The sequence below is a fragment of the Alosa alosa genome, chromosome 5, assembly GCF_017589495.1.
Source record: "Alosa alosa isolate M-15738 ecotype Scorff River chromosome 5, AALO_Geno_1.1, whole genome shotgun sequence".
Lineage (NCBI taxonomy): Eukaryota > Metazoa > Chordata > Actinopteri > Clupeiformes > Clupeidae > Alosa > Alosa alosa.
In genome coordinates this window covers 6,906,090-6,921,499 of record NC_063193.1, presented here as the reverse complement: position 1 = coordinate 6,921,499, position 15,410 = coordinate 6,906,090, and the positions used below count along the sequence as shown (strand labels likewise).

The window sequence follows — 15,410 nt, the reverse complement described above, 5'->3', positions numbered from 1 at the left end:
AGTGGTATTAGGAATAGTTGTTGTTGTAGAAGTCAATAGCAATCAAGAAAATATCAGAAGAAGTAGGAGGAGTGGAGGTATACGTAGTTAATAAAGGTGCCATGTTTAACACATTGGCACAAAGGATAAGTTCTCTTCACATTCCCCTTAGAGAACCTGCTTAGGTCTGTTCATCTGTTCATTCCTAACTCGGACACGGACCCTGCAGGGAAGGGAGTGGACGCGTCGCTGTCGCTCTACTTTGTGCCTGCCTCTGAGCGCTGTGTCCACATAGAGGTGACCCCAGGACCACAGGACCAGGACTCATTTGTGTAGTAGCGGAGCCTGCAGTGGGGCCATGGCAGCCGCTAAAAGGCCCCAGCACACCTCCTGTGGCCCTGCTGGCTCCAACGCTCTGCTCCCCTCCTCAGTAAGAAGGAGAGAGTATGGAGTATGGTGCAGAATCTAATTACCCACGGGGAGAGAGGAGCATGTCTAGAGCTTGGTTAGTGGTACAGACATCTTAAATCACCATTACTCTACTCCTTACACTGGCTCTCACGTTCTCTTACTCTCACTGTCAGACACACACACACACACACACACACACACACACAAAATGCATATGATCTGTCTTGCTGCCTCTCCACCTCTGCACTGTGTTAACACTCTGTCATGTCATGCTCGCTCTGTCTCTGTCTCTCTGTCTCAGCGTTTCTCTATCTGCTCTCACAGTGTGGATTGTCCACCAATAACAACACAGCCATTCCATCCTCATGTATTGAGTGAGTGCTGGATCTGCCTTAGCCCTGGAGTCGGCAGTGTCTGCCTCATTCTTCTACGCTAGACAAAGGGAACAAGAGTGTGTGCATGCAGTGCATGCTCTGTGTGTGTGTGTGTGTGTGTGTGTGTGTGTGTGTGTGTGTGTGTGTGTGTGTGTGTGTGTGTGTGTGTGTGAGGCCCCTCTGAGTCATCTGCACAGATGTGTCAATAACACACAGACACAAAGGGCCACACAAAGGGACACACACACACACGCACACACGCATACAGCCAGTATTCACACAAATGCACTCTGCTCAATAGGAGCACAAAATAGGCTATAGCCATTAGCCACACTCCCAGACATTCTAACATCCTTATACATTGAGTCAAGTCTACAGAGAGAGCAGACCACTGAGGGCAAGTAAATGGCCTCACTCTACTGCCGAGTCATGACACAACTCCACGCATACACACACACACACACACACACACACACACGCTAGCTGGAGCTGAGTCCACCGCAGCCTCCTGTCACACGCGGAGAGTGCTCTGGTAGCCTGCGCTCTAACGAGATTACCGCCTACTACCTACCCGCACGCATTTACATAGATTTGCATACAGCAAACTGTTGTTGTATGAATTATGCAGAACAGAAGCACTACAATCACATTAAAGCACAACAATCTCGTGCTAGCTTTAATGTGACGAAGTGAGAAATAAGCAGAGAACAAACAGGGAAATGAACTTAAAGCAGATCATCACGGTGGCTTAGCACCAGTGAATGAGAGACACACACATAGGAAGTGGGGAGCCAATTCACACCACACTACAGATATTTATATCTGCCTTACGTAAGGGAGAGAGAGAGGAGATATTTTTGCCCTTATTTGAGAGATGTACGCAAGTGGAGTTGCGGGATGATACTGATGACTCACAAGCATGTACACACATACTGTACACACACACATGCCCACACACACACACACACACACACACAAAAGAGAGAGAGATGCAGACACATCTATATACACACGTTAACCTGAATAAGATTCCCCTCGGCCTCATTAAAACCTGTTAAAACAAACAACCTGCTAATTTAGACCCTTAAACGGAGATGAGTCCAGATGTCTAAACATAGATGTACTCACAATTCTCACTAATTAATCCATACACACACACACACACGCACGCACACACAAACACACACACACACGCACACACACACGCATATACACACACACACAAAGAGCGATGAGAGATGCAGAGACAGATACAGATGTATGTACACACACATAGTAATTTCTGTTGTTAACCTGAATAAGATTCCCTCATTAAAACCTGTTAAAACAAACAACCTGCTAATTTAGACCCTTAAAGGGAGATGAGCACACACACGCGCGAGCGCGCACACTAACATTCCAGTCACACACTAACATTCCAGTCACACACTAACATTCCAGTCACACACACACACCTGTTTTACTGCAAATGGTTGCTTATGAGGCAGTCTAGGAGCATTTGAAACACTGATGGATTTTTTGAAGTTGCAGAAATCTTGTGACTGAGCTGAATGACTTGTACATGTATGCCTGCAGCCCCACTAAAGAATTAAGCACGGAGACTGGGAGCTTCATATTAACCCACATCCATCTCTGAAGCCCCAGCCTTAAGGCCTATTCTCTATCTATTTCTCTAACACTCTTTTTTCTCTCTCCCTCTCTCTCTCGCTCCCTCTCTCTCTCTCTCTCTCTCTCTCTCTCTCTACAGCTGCGGATGCCAACAGATGCACATGTGCTGTAGATGATGGCACATTTTAGAGAAGAGCTACAATTATACAAAATGCAGTAAACTGTTCCGCATATTACTCTCCTAATAGCCCTTCAGGGAAGTTTAAGTGTGAGATTACACATCCCATTCAAGATCACTCTATAAAGGGCAGGATCCCATGCTATATGATGCTAGATCATTCTATAAAGGGCAGGATCGCATTCTACAGTACATGATGCTAGATCACTCTATAAAGGGCAGGATTCCATTCTACATGATGCTAGATCACTCTATAAAGGGCAGGATCCCATTCTACATGATGCTAGATCACTCTATGGACCCTTTCAACAAGGTAAACACAAACAATGCTTGAACATTCTATTTGGGCCCCAATCTACTTCCTCTGCATTAAGATAACATATGGAATGTTAAAAAGGAAGTCTTGTGGGGCCAACTATGATGCTGGTAATGGAACTCTCCTGAAAGGGTCCATAAAGGGCAGGATTCCATTCTACATGATGCTAGATCACTCTATAAAGGGCAGGATTCCATTCTACATGATGCTAGATCACTCTATAAAGGGCAGGATCCCATTCTACATGATGCTAGATCACTCTATAAAGGGCAGGATCCCATTCTACATGATGCTAGATCACTCTATAAATTCTACATGGGCAGGATCCCATTCTACATGATGCTAGATCACTCTATAAAGGGCAGGATCCCATTCTACATGATGCTAGATCACTCTATAAAGGGCAGGATCCCATTCTACATGATGCTAGATCACTCTATAAAGGGCAGGATCCCATTCTACATGATGCTAGATCACTCTATAAAGGGCAGGATCCCATTCTACATGATGCTAGATCACTCTATAAAGGGCAGTTGTATTTCTTTTGTATTTCGTTTTTTTCGTCACCACATTTTAATGTCTGTGCCTTCCCACTTGAGGGAGCGTGTGAGTGGACAGCTCCAGAACAGCTGTTCCATGGAAGCCTCCCCCCTTCCACCAAACCCCCAGAAGACTGCAGACCCAGAAACACCATTAGGCTTGAGCAGAAAGTGAGAAAAGTAGGTCTGTTTCCAAGCAAAATCACACTACACTCTTGCCTCACCATATTCTTTAATGACTCTTCTCTCCCATCAAATTTTGATGGAGAAAAAGGAACCTGTCCAACATATATTTTTTTATTTTAGAAATTGAACTGCAATGTCTTTCTAATCAATGTCATATACAACTAACAGAGAGAAGGTTAGAAGAGAACCCAACAGAAATGTGATGCAAGCCCTTGCAAATGGAGCCCCTTGCAAATGAAGACCAGCATCCTCCATCCATTGCTCCCCGCGATTCTAAGGGCCCGATTAGGGCGATTCTAAGGGCCCAACACTAACAGAGAGCAGCGCCCCTGACTACAACTACCAGCATTCCACACACACATCCACTACCTTATAGCTATACAGTACATCTTGCCCTTTGTAAAGACGAATGACTGTTAGTCTCTGTCATCTAACTTGTGTGTGTATGTGATCTGCATTTGAACCACTGGGATGAGTGGAGGGGTTAACCAAGGGTGGGCAAAGGTGACAAGGCTCCATGATTCACAAACACCAAAAAACCAAAGACCACAAGTGGGACAAAGAAGTCAGGGCACAGTGACCGGTGACACAGCATTCATCACCGGCTGGCCAGAGGAGGCAGAAAGGGCATACAGAGACAGGACGGGGGGGTCAGGGCTTCCAGAATGATGCATGAGGCTACCGGCCGGCAGCTGAATGACCAAGAGGCCCAGAGAGAGAGAGACGGAGAGAGAGAGAGGGGGGGCAGGCTGGTTCACAAAATGAAAACGGCTGCCCTAATTCAGGGCATACAAAAGAAATGGCCATTTAAAAAAACTGATTTATAGTCTGCTTGTGAATTCACACATTTCCAATACCTTCCTGCACTCTCTCAACTGTCTATTTTAAGAGAGATGGAAGTAGGACAGAATGTGTACAGGTTGCCTGTGAGTGTGTGTGTGTGTGTGGGGGGTGTGTGTGTGGGAGGGTGAATGAGTGGTTAAACTGGTGTGTGTTAGTGCAGAGTGTGGTTTACAGTGCCATTAACAGGGCAAAAAAAATAAAAAGCAGCACATTAAAGGATGCTCTCAGCGTTAAATTCCTTCAGTCCACCCAGCATTTTTGTCGTAAATTTGGATTACCGTTCAATTTATGGGCTCTGTAAATTCAAGACACGGAGAGCCACCACTCATGGATGTTAAATGTTGTTGACCTAGATACAACTTTAACAGCAGTGTGGCTGGGCACTGGGTCTTATTCAGGTTGTGGTTTTTGCTCTGGTTGTTAGACTTCGGGGCAGTGAGAGGCAGACGTCCAGGGCACTGGTGAGTGAGTGGTGTCTCTTCTGGCCTATTTACACAGATGAAAAGGCTGCAGGCAGAGCAATATGGCTCTGCTAATGCCATGCTCAGCTTCTCCCACCCCGACTCCATTTGGAGTGTGGACAAAAAAGAGCCCTCCTGGGAGGGTGTGTGTGTGTGTGTGTGTGTGTATGAGAGAGAGAGAGACAGAGAGAGAGAGAGAGAGAGAGAGAGAGTATGTGAGTATGTGTGTGTTTGAGTATGTGCATGTGTGGGTGTGTATGAGAAAGAAAATAGAGAGAGAAAGAGAGTCTGTGAGTATGTGTGTTTGAGTATGTGCATGCACGTGTGTGTACAATATGTGTGTGTGTGACCTCACATGTTAAAGAGACCAAAAATACATATGAGTGTGTGCATCTGTGTGTGTGTGTGTGTGTGTGTGTGTGTGGACGGGCAGAAAGCAGGTAGGAGAGTCTATTTTTACAGCAGCGGAGAGAGAGGGGGGGGAGAGAGAGAGAGAGAGAGGGGGAGGGAGAGAGAGAGAGAGTCCGAGGAGGCTGCCGGTGGTGGAGTGTGAAGCGCCGCAGCGCAGGTCTTCAGCTGGAGAGCACTCAGAGGACTGGCAGGGGCTAACAGCCCTCCTGACCTCCTCACAGCAGTCACAAGAACAAACTTCCAGAACTTTCCACGCACAAGTGTGTGTGTCATATCCGCGCCCAGCTATGAATAAACCCTACTGACGTGCAGTTAGTGTGCGTGGTTGTTAAAAGAGTTTTTAGTTGTACTACTTCAACATGAATGTTCCTTTCAATTCTCTAACACTTGAGGTCGAGAAGGCTTCGCACTAGGATTCGCACAAGGCATTGACAGACTCCCGCAGTGTAACTTACAAAAATGTCTTTATTTATGAAAAGACAAAGGAGTACTTAATAATGTAAAACAATGCATCTGTTTATCGTTGAGTAAGTCGTCCGAGTGGGTGGAGGGCAACGTCTCCATCCTACCTATGAAGTCACCTTTGTACGTCTCCAACAAATACACAAGTAAGCTCCCGAGAATGAGCTCTGATGGAACTAGCCCACTCACTCTCTTTCTCTCACTCTTTGTCTCTCTTTCCCTCTCTGTTCTGTCTCTCGCTGGCTGTTGTTGACCACACAGCTATTCATAGCCCCCACAACCTGTGCGAGAGCTCTCGTCTGATGCACCAGCGGTATTGAGCAGAGGTGTATGTGTGTGTTTCCACAGCAGCCTCAGGAGCCCACCACTCGGCAGGTAAATCGTCTGTCACTTATAATCTCCCACCTCTGAAAATCTCTCTTTCTCTGTCTGTTTGTCTGTTGCTCTGTCTGTCACTCTCTCTCTGTCTCTCTCTCTCTCTTTCTCTCTCTCTCATCCATCACCCTGTTCTGGTACCCAGAGAGAGACATGTTGGCGCTTTATGTTCCCAGCCTGTGGAGGCCGCTGGCCTTGGATCCGATCTGTGGCTCATAGTGCGCGGTCACTCATTCATGGCATTCATGTTGTAAGTAAGCAGCCCCACAGGCAGTGACTCAGCTGGCACACACCTTGCCATATCCTCAAAGGCCGTGGAGACAAGCGCTGTAAAAGACAATGTCCCCTTTTGTGCGGGGAAGGAGACACACACACACACACACACACATACAGAGAGAACGAGGGAGCCGGCACACACAAAGCCATTGGAAACAATGAACGGCTGCGTTCAGGGGCATCGGCAGAGCAGCAGCAGCAGCAGAGACAGTATGTTCCTGTACAGTATGTTCCTGTACAGTCTCCCTTTTGAATGTCCACAGGGAAGGGGGGGTGGGGGCGACAAAAAGAGGTATTCCTCTTAATCCTGTTAATCTCTGCACCTGAACCCCCCGAACAAACACAAAAGCAATGACGTGATTTTGTGGCTGGATACCCGCCCAGTCCAGTGGCGTCCAGAAGCTCGGAGACAGACAGACTGATCCCTCAGCAGTGTGGGTGAGCCGAGGCAAAGCGAGGCAGGGCGAGGCAATGTGATGCGCGGCAGAGCGCAGAACTTTTCTAACTCATCAGGACAGACCCTGCCGCAGTAATTGCTTTTTTCTGAGCCTCGCTGGAGAGGGATCAAACAGAGGCACAACACAAGACAGGGAGCAGAAAAACAAGAGGCCAAACTGCAGGGCTGAGGCAAACCACCCAAGCAAGCAGCAACGCGGTACAGATCATACAAATGTGTGTGTGTGTGTGTGTTTCTGCCACATGAGCCAGTGTTTGTGTGTGTGTGTGTGTGTGTGTGTGTGTGTGTGTGTGTGTGTGTGTGTGAACGCCTATTTGAAATGCTCATTGTATGCAGCTGGAAGTGGGTGTGTGCATGTGTGCCCATTTCAATGTGTCATAGTGTGCCACTGGACACACGCTGGACGAGACGGACAGACGGACACACAATTACACACAACAGAGAAAGGCCAAGTGGTTATGAATCAAAATAAGCTCAAATTAGTGTGGCAAGACTGACCATGGAGTGCCTGGCAGGGCGCTGAATGCCCGTCCCTCATGCCCACTGGCACTTGACACATGGATGACCACAGATCTGGGACAGATCGGGCCCAGAGCCAAGCCGATTCCATGCCAATCCCAGCTGCTGCAGGGGACTGACTGGGTACAACAGCATGACAGTTCCTGTGGGTCGGATGTCAGAAGGCTACAGGACCGGCTGACAGGTTGGTGACTTAAGAGAAGCACTTCTGCAGTAAGCCCCTGATCCGTCTTTCATCTCCAGTCCACTGGAGCCCCTCAGTGCCAGAGGAAGGTTTTGCTGCTAGTCATATGCTAATTAGAGCCATTAGTACTCCGCGAGCTCTCCACATACGTCATCGTTTGTTTCCAACTATATGTGGCACAGACAAACGCAACATTCGCAGGCTGTAAATTGTCATTACCTGCCAAAAATTAGGGAGATTTCTGGGCGTTTACGGGAACAAAAATCCAACTTTTCATGCAGTGGGAGAGAGAGGGAGAGCACGGTGTGGTGTCTTAAAGAAGCCCTATGCAGGTCTGGTTATTCCTTCGCTGTTTCTGGGTTTTCGCCTGATTTGGGCTCGCATTTTTCACGACATAGCTCCCCCTGCAGCTTCGGTAGCAAGTGACTGCTACGCTAAACCCCCACTAGCTAGCGAGCTAGCCATCAAGAAACCAAGCTAAACACATACAGGGCTCACAATAAAACGGTTGAGCAAACACATTGTTAAAGAGACTATCAAACCACATTACAAAAACGAAGTTCACCCAAGGGTAGGCTACTTACAATTTCAAAAGCAACAAAGCCAAGTCGGAGTCCGTTTTGCAGTCTTCTTAGAAACTACAATCTGACTACATTTTCAAGACGCGATTGGATACTTCCGCTGAGTCACATCCGGATTTGTTCGGGACGGGACCAGAAAGTTGCATATTCAGTTTGTCCGCGGAGAAGCACTAGGGGGAGACGAAGCACCCACCAAACAACCCAAAAAGTGTTGTAGAACCATCAGAACGACTCTCAACCTGCATAATTAAGGTCATTTTTGCTAAAATTGTTGCATAGGGCTTCTTTAACAGGAGGACTTACGACTTGAAGCTGATGGGGTTTTTAGAGCCTCATCTGCATCCGCAGAACAATGAGAGCAGATGGATGTACAGGCACAGCAGGCACCATGAAACCCACTGGGGTCGCCTGCTCGCTCGCACGCTAGCCTGGGTGGCATTCCAAAGACATGGCTCATGAAGAGAAGATGAACAGCACTGTTCAGTACCCCTGCGTGCACTTTGTACTCACTGTGAAGCAATGAGCAGTTTACAGACATTTGTTAATTTTAGGGTGCCATTAGCTCTTGTTATCTAGCCTCAGGGATAAATAACGGTAGGCTACAATCTGCATTCTGATTAAATCTTCAAAATAGTTTAAATGAAATTACCCCTCCCCCCTCCCCACACACAGGCAGCCTTAACACACACACACACACACACACACACACACACACACACACACACACACACACACACAACCATGTTCCCGAAACAACACGTTGATTAGCTGGAAGGGTGTATTGCTCAGTATGAGGCACTGGTTGTTTCCCATCCACAGAACCAGAGCTGTAATGCATTGGAGTTGTTGTGAGTGCACACACACTGAACAGCTAGAAAACTTAGAGGAGCTATGAGCTTAATTTAACCAGCGGTGGATTCGTTTACAATTACAAACTGTAGCCTCAACATGGAGTGTGTCTGTTATCTCTTTGATGTCTTTGTGAATATGTGAAATAAAGTATTAGAACTGAATCAGAACAATATCTGCAATGACTCATTTCTAAACTGAAGAACAGAACAAGAGATTCTAAATATAGAATGTGACAATGTCACCATTACCGTGACAGAGAGTACAGACAGACATCCACTGCCAAATATTAGTCAGAGTGTGAGAATATGATCAGAGATCCTCTTTCAGTCCACTCAAGGGAAATACAAATGGAGAGATAAAAGTTAGCATGCAGACAGGGACTCTAATGAAGAGCCTGACACAACATCATGCCAAAAAGGCGTCCAAAAAGTCGGCAACAAATTGGGCTGTGGAGACAGTGAAAATAAGAAACAGGTGGGTGAGCACCTAGGGGATTAACTAGGGGAACCATGGGATGTGGCTCCCTTTTTAGCCAATGAATGAAAAAGATGATTCAACAAGGACAAGATGATGATGGTGGTGGTGGTGATGGTGATGATGGATTCCTGGCCATAAAATGGTGTTCCTTAATGTACTGTAATTGGATATCCTTATCCAGAGTATAACTTGGACTGCGTCATGTGGCATTCCATCCCCTCCCTTCTCATACACACAGCCCCCAAAAGCTGCCTGCACCCTCCAACCAACCAGCAAACTTTAGGCCGCTCTCATGCCAACCCAACACACACTCTTACCGATCGCGTCGCCTTCAGAGAAGGTTAGTGATGGTGGGTACAAACAAACAAGACCCCCATCCTGGGATGAGCGGATCAGGAGCCCAGAGGTCATTCGTCTCTCTGCATGTCTCTGCCCGTGTCTGGGCTGCCACGGTTGGCATTTGCCCTGGCCCAGCAGGCACGCTCACTGTGCAGAATGACAGATAGGGATGACATGGTGGAGGGAGGCCGAGGTTGTTATGCTGGAGGAGTGTGAGCTGAGACACACGGTGGTCTCCAGAGGATGCACAGAGGAGAGATGGACAGATAGAGTGAAAAAGAGAGAAATAGAGAGAGAGAGTGAGAAATAAAAAAAAATTGAGCCGGGGTGGTGGGGGTGGTAGCAGTGACAGGGAAGTCTACTGTAGATTGGCAGAAACGTGATGCTGTTTCACAACAGACAACCCATACAAAAACATCTATACATTTAAAAAAGTATTTTATACCTGAAGAAAAAATTTCCATTTAAATGTTATACTTTTCTGTCTCATTTGATTGCATTTATTATCATTGTTATCTCTGTACTTATTTCAGTTTTGCTTCAATAAAGCTGAATTGGGCACAACATGAATTGATTTTCATTTATTAGTGAAGACCGCTCAGGCCTGTGGAACGACAAGCAGGTGACTGTAACCTCATCACTTATGAAAGGGCTCTGCAAAAGCAGTGCGGGAGCATCATTTTCTCCTTAGACTGATACCTCATTTAGGATTAGCATTCAATTCAAGATGTCTGAGGAAATAAACGGCTGATATATCTTTGATGGGAGCACCTGAGATTATTTCAATCGTATCAGATTTGACCACTTACTGATGGAGTGAATCAATTATTTAAAGTGGGAAGGATTTGGGGACTGACTAATCTTTTAATGCAGTTTTTGCACTTTCCTGAAGCATGATTCAAGGGACTAGTTTCAGGCAAAACGAGGCACATATGATACATAGAAAACATGTGATCTGAATAGATAAATGGGTGTGTGTGTGTGTATGTGTGTGTGTGTGTGTGTGTGTGTGTGTGTGTGAGAGAGTATAGAGAGAGAGAAAGCTAGAGGGTGGGTGAGTTAAGTAGTAGGAAAGTGTCATGGTTATAAAGACTGAAATACCAAACTGCCTGGGGTAAGCCCTTTCCTATCTTCTTATGCAGGGCTCTGAGCTGGGCTTGCAAATACGCAGCATGCCACAAATTGGGGTGTGAAAATGAAATGCAATTGATTGCGGCATGTCCTCCCTATCCTCTACCTGCATCGTCACCGGGACAGATGCCCCCTGAGAGTGGACGACCTGCGGCTACTCAACCAGCAAAGCCTGGCGCAAACCACTCTCTCCTCCCCCACACTCTCCCACGCAGCGGGATCAGAACAAAAAGCAATGAATGAAACGGCAACATAAACAGTGAAGGAAGAGCACAAAAACATCTGCGTGAATTTTTGATAAACGGAGTGAGCTCCGTTTAAGCCCCTCCGGCGTCATCTCTGATGGTTCGGACCACGCCGAGAATAAACGCCGCCCCGCCATCACGGACACTCACCTCATTATTCAAACTCCTGCAAGTGCTTATACAACAGCTCTTTATCAGAACACACACACACACACACACACACACACACACACACTCTCTCTCTCTTCCTCTTGTGCTGTTGAGTTACAAAATAGCCATCACTATAAAAATAGCATCCTGCATTTGAGGTCTGTTTGTTCAAGAGCTGTGGGATTTCACAGAGCATAATATGCAGTTCCAATGGATGCAGAAGGAGGACAAACTATTACAGAGAGAGAGAGAAAGGGATAGAAAGAATACGAATAAGAAAGTGAGAGATCAATAACAAAATGGTAAAGTTGCACCAGAAGAGTCTCAGTCTTGGTCCTGGAACAGAGTATGAGAACTGAGCTGGGGTCTTAGAGATTTAGACTTCTGTGGTGTAACAATAGGATTATACCCTGCTCTTTAGTCTGCTCAGCTGTTCCAATGAGTCAATGATAATGCGCCGGCTAAATCACTGGCTGACACTGTAGCACACGCCAGCGTTTATTTTGCCACTAAATAGCACTACTTTACGTATGGAAATACTTCACCGTGCTGGCAAACCGAGGCTTCTGAGTGGCCACTTTAGCCAAGGGGATGGGCATGAAAAGGGGCGGCCTCTTTGCATTGCACCATAAATGCTCTCCGGCTTGATTAAAAGCTTTTATGAATAATTTAGGCCTTGATGAGAAACAAAGTGGAGCCAATAAATACATGAGACCTTCAGCACCGGCAGGAGTGCTGATGAGACACATTATTTTACTCACTCCTCGGCAGGAAGGAACATACAGTCACACAAAGCCAATGAGACCACTTCTTCTATGTCAGTTTCTGTGTGAGAGTTCACTGATGCATGGTTTTGCTCGCTTAGCATAATCTGGCTGGCCATTGCAATTATCAGATGTCAGATATGGACAGACACCTACACAATGATTTTTCGTTTTGTACCTTCGTCAGACCTGACGGCTGCAACTAAGAGCTCCAGAGCTAAGAGCTAAGAGCTTCTGACAAGACCTGACACAGTATTGCCCCTGTCAAAAACGTGTAAAGTGGGATAAAGATTGATCTTCACAGCCGCTACCCTGGCAGGAAAATCTGAGGCATCACAGAGAAACCAGAAGAGAAACAGCACTGGGCAAAATCACAAAAGTCTCCCAATTTTCTACATTTGTGTGTGTGTGTGTGTGGGGGGGGACTTAGACACCTAATCAAGCTCTAACTGGGGATCGCAACAGCAGATGTTCTCTCTATTGGGTAGTGTGTGCAGGAGGTGGGGACGGGGCGGGGGGCTTCAGAATAACAACAACACAGAAAGGGGAAGCAAAGCAAGCTGCTTACAGTGTGGACATGTTCCAGAACTGCATTGCTGGAGGGAAGCGTGCCTGCTGGCAACTGAGAGCGATCGAGTGAGTGAGTGGTGTGTGATTTGTGTGCATGTGTGTGTGAAAGAGAGAGAGAGAGAGACTGTGTGCACTTTGCACTGTGTGTGTTTGTGTGTGTGTAAGTGTGTGTGAGTGTTCCTATGCCAACTCCAGCAAGATTCCGTATTAAAAAGCCCTTTACAGTCACACGCACACAGTTCACAACATCTACTGCCATTAGTTTAGACAGGCTCAATTCCTCTGTCAGCAGGCCTCAACCTCCCGCTGATTGAGTGGCCTTGTCCTTTGAGAGTACAGAAAGGGGGGAGAGACTCTGACAATACACGGCCAAGACTGTTTTGGGAAGTGACTGATTGATCGGCATAATTGATGGGGATATGGTGCCGAAGTGCCGACAGGGCCTGGGTGAGAGACGAGCCACTTTAATCTCGCTCGCGCCCGTATCGGAAAACCATCTATCTCTGACGGGCTTCTGACCTCGTAAAAGTTTTTACTGCATTCTCCTCTCCTATGGCGTATCACAGAGCCCAGAGGTCCCACTGTGGCTCCACTAAACAGGGTGAAATGTGCTACCCACGTCTCCCTCTCTCTCTCCTGGATAGCTCGACGGAAAAATAAGGCCACTAAAGCACAAAAAACACTCGCCAATGTTCCACATTCACTCGGGCTTATATAACAGCATAGGGTGCATTAGGACTTGGTGATAGAGGAGGAAAAGAAGATAAGCAAAACACATGTCCTCAGGCCCAGTTGAAATGCCATCCTATACAGCTGGGACACAATATAAGACAAAGCGCATGTCTCTGTGAAATAAAGCCCTGTCCTCCGCCTGCTACTCCACTTGCCTGCTACTCCCCCACTTCCGGAAAGAGACCTCTCACTAGGCTCACAAAAACCCTATTCCCTTTTAGCCCAGTAGGACATTCTTCCCCCCAAAGTCAAAAGTCAACACAGCGTCGGGCAGAACTGGGCACGACCCAGAGGATGGGAGGACAAAGGGGGGAGAGCAGAGAGAGAGAGGAGAGGAGAGGAAAGGAGAGGAGAGGGGGCCAATCAGGTCACGCGTTCCCAGATACGGGGCTTGGTTCAGATGAGGTCGGATGGCCAGAGGCCCCTGTTCGCTACTGTGTCATCAGCGGGATGCAGAGAGCGTCCATCCACAGGAGCTGGGTCAGATCTACTGAGTCTAACTGTACACTGTGGCTGGATTTGCATGTATCAGCATGACTGTCACAGAAAAAAATTAATGCGGCCATAGGTATACAATCTCAACTTTTGTGTGGATGCAATCCTGCAAAGTCAAAGGGTGAAACTCTAGACTCTTACCACTTTTTTAATAAAAAAAATGGGCTATATAAGTTTGGCTACTTATATAATGCAATTAATTAAAACACACATTTATAACATTGGCGCACCTTGACAGCCTCTCCATGCGTAACTCTGTCGAATACCATGTCATTGACTGTCAGTATCTGGTCTCCAATCCTTAGTCCCTCCCTTTCGGCAAAGGATCCAGGTTCCACCAAGGAAACATAGATTCCGACACCGTGTTCGGATCCTCCACGGATGCTGAACCCCAAGCCCTCGTTACTTTTGCTGCGTTTCAGCGTAACTTGGCGAATCTCGGAAGCCAATTCGGGCAGGTACAGTCTCCCCATATTGGAGACGTTGGGAACTGTCCCATCCGCTGTGGTGCTGAAATTAGCCGGGAACGCTCGCAGAGTCGCGTGGCTGGGAATAGGCTGCTCGGGTGGATAGGGACAGTGCGCAGAAGGCACTCGGACGTGGGTTGTATTGCTCATTTCTTCCGAGCTTTCATGGTTGCCGGTGGCAGAAAGCAAATCTGTTTTCAAGTATAGACCTTCGGAAGTGTACTGGTCGAACAACAGTTGGTCGGAACGCGGAATAACCATGCGTAACATTGGTAGCAGTTGCCGTTTGCTAGTTGTGTTTAGAATAACTTTTAGGGTCTGAACCAAGTCAAAAACATTGCGTTTTGCATGGTACACATTCAAACAGTGGATGAACTGTTCTCTTTCGTAATCGTTAAGAAGAATGTTGAGAGCATTGTGCAGCTTTCTCACGTTTACCGACAGTGCGCGTCCACCCGAGCCCACCGAGTTCCCGGTAGACTTGAGAGACATGTGCTCCAGATCCGAGCTCATTGTACAGCTCAATCAGAACTCCATAGACGGTAAGTTAGCTTCTGGGAGTCATTGTGACAAGTTGTCTTCCTAATTGTCAACAAAGTCATTTGTCTTTATTATATTTCCAGTTTATAGGAGGAATAATTTCAAAATCCCATCGCAACATTACCATGCGTGATAAAGCCCTGTTTAGTATTGATAGAGTTCCAGCAAGTCTAAAACGCACATAGTCCACTTTGTTGAATAGAAGTGCATAATTGTTGTATCCTCAAGGACATACCAAGCCTTTTGCCTTCAATTAGCCTACTTCGGTAACTCGCGTCGTTCAACTTTGCAAGTGCCGTGAGAACAGCTTGAAGGATGCTTAATGCCAAGCAGTGATTTCAAAGAGCGCTGAAAGATGATAAAAGCTTCATGAGCATGAAAAAGATTCCATTGTTACTGTGAAATGACATACATCCGAAATTACGCCCAGTTGAAACTTTTCTCCGTTACTCAGATTGACTACATTGCTTGTTGGTTGTCTCCGCAAA

General features: G+C 46.7%; 1 protein-coding gene across 1 annotated transcript in view; it reads right to left on the bottom strand.

The window, feature by feature from the left end:
* whrnb (whirlin b) overlaps positions 1-15,410 on the bottom strand; it is a 53,625-nt gene extending 38,215 nt beyond the window's left edge. The window contains exon 1 of the mRNA XM_048243395.1: positions 14,146-15,410. Coding sequence (XP_048099352.1) covers positions 14,146-14,895 — 750 coding nt within the window. The 5' untranslated portion in view covers positions 14,896-15,410. The remainder of the gene's footprint in view (positions 1-14,145) is intronic.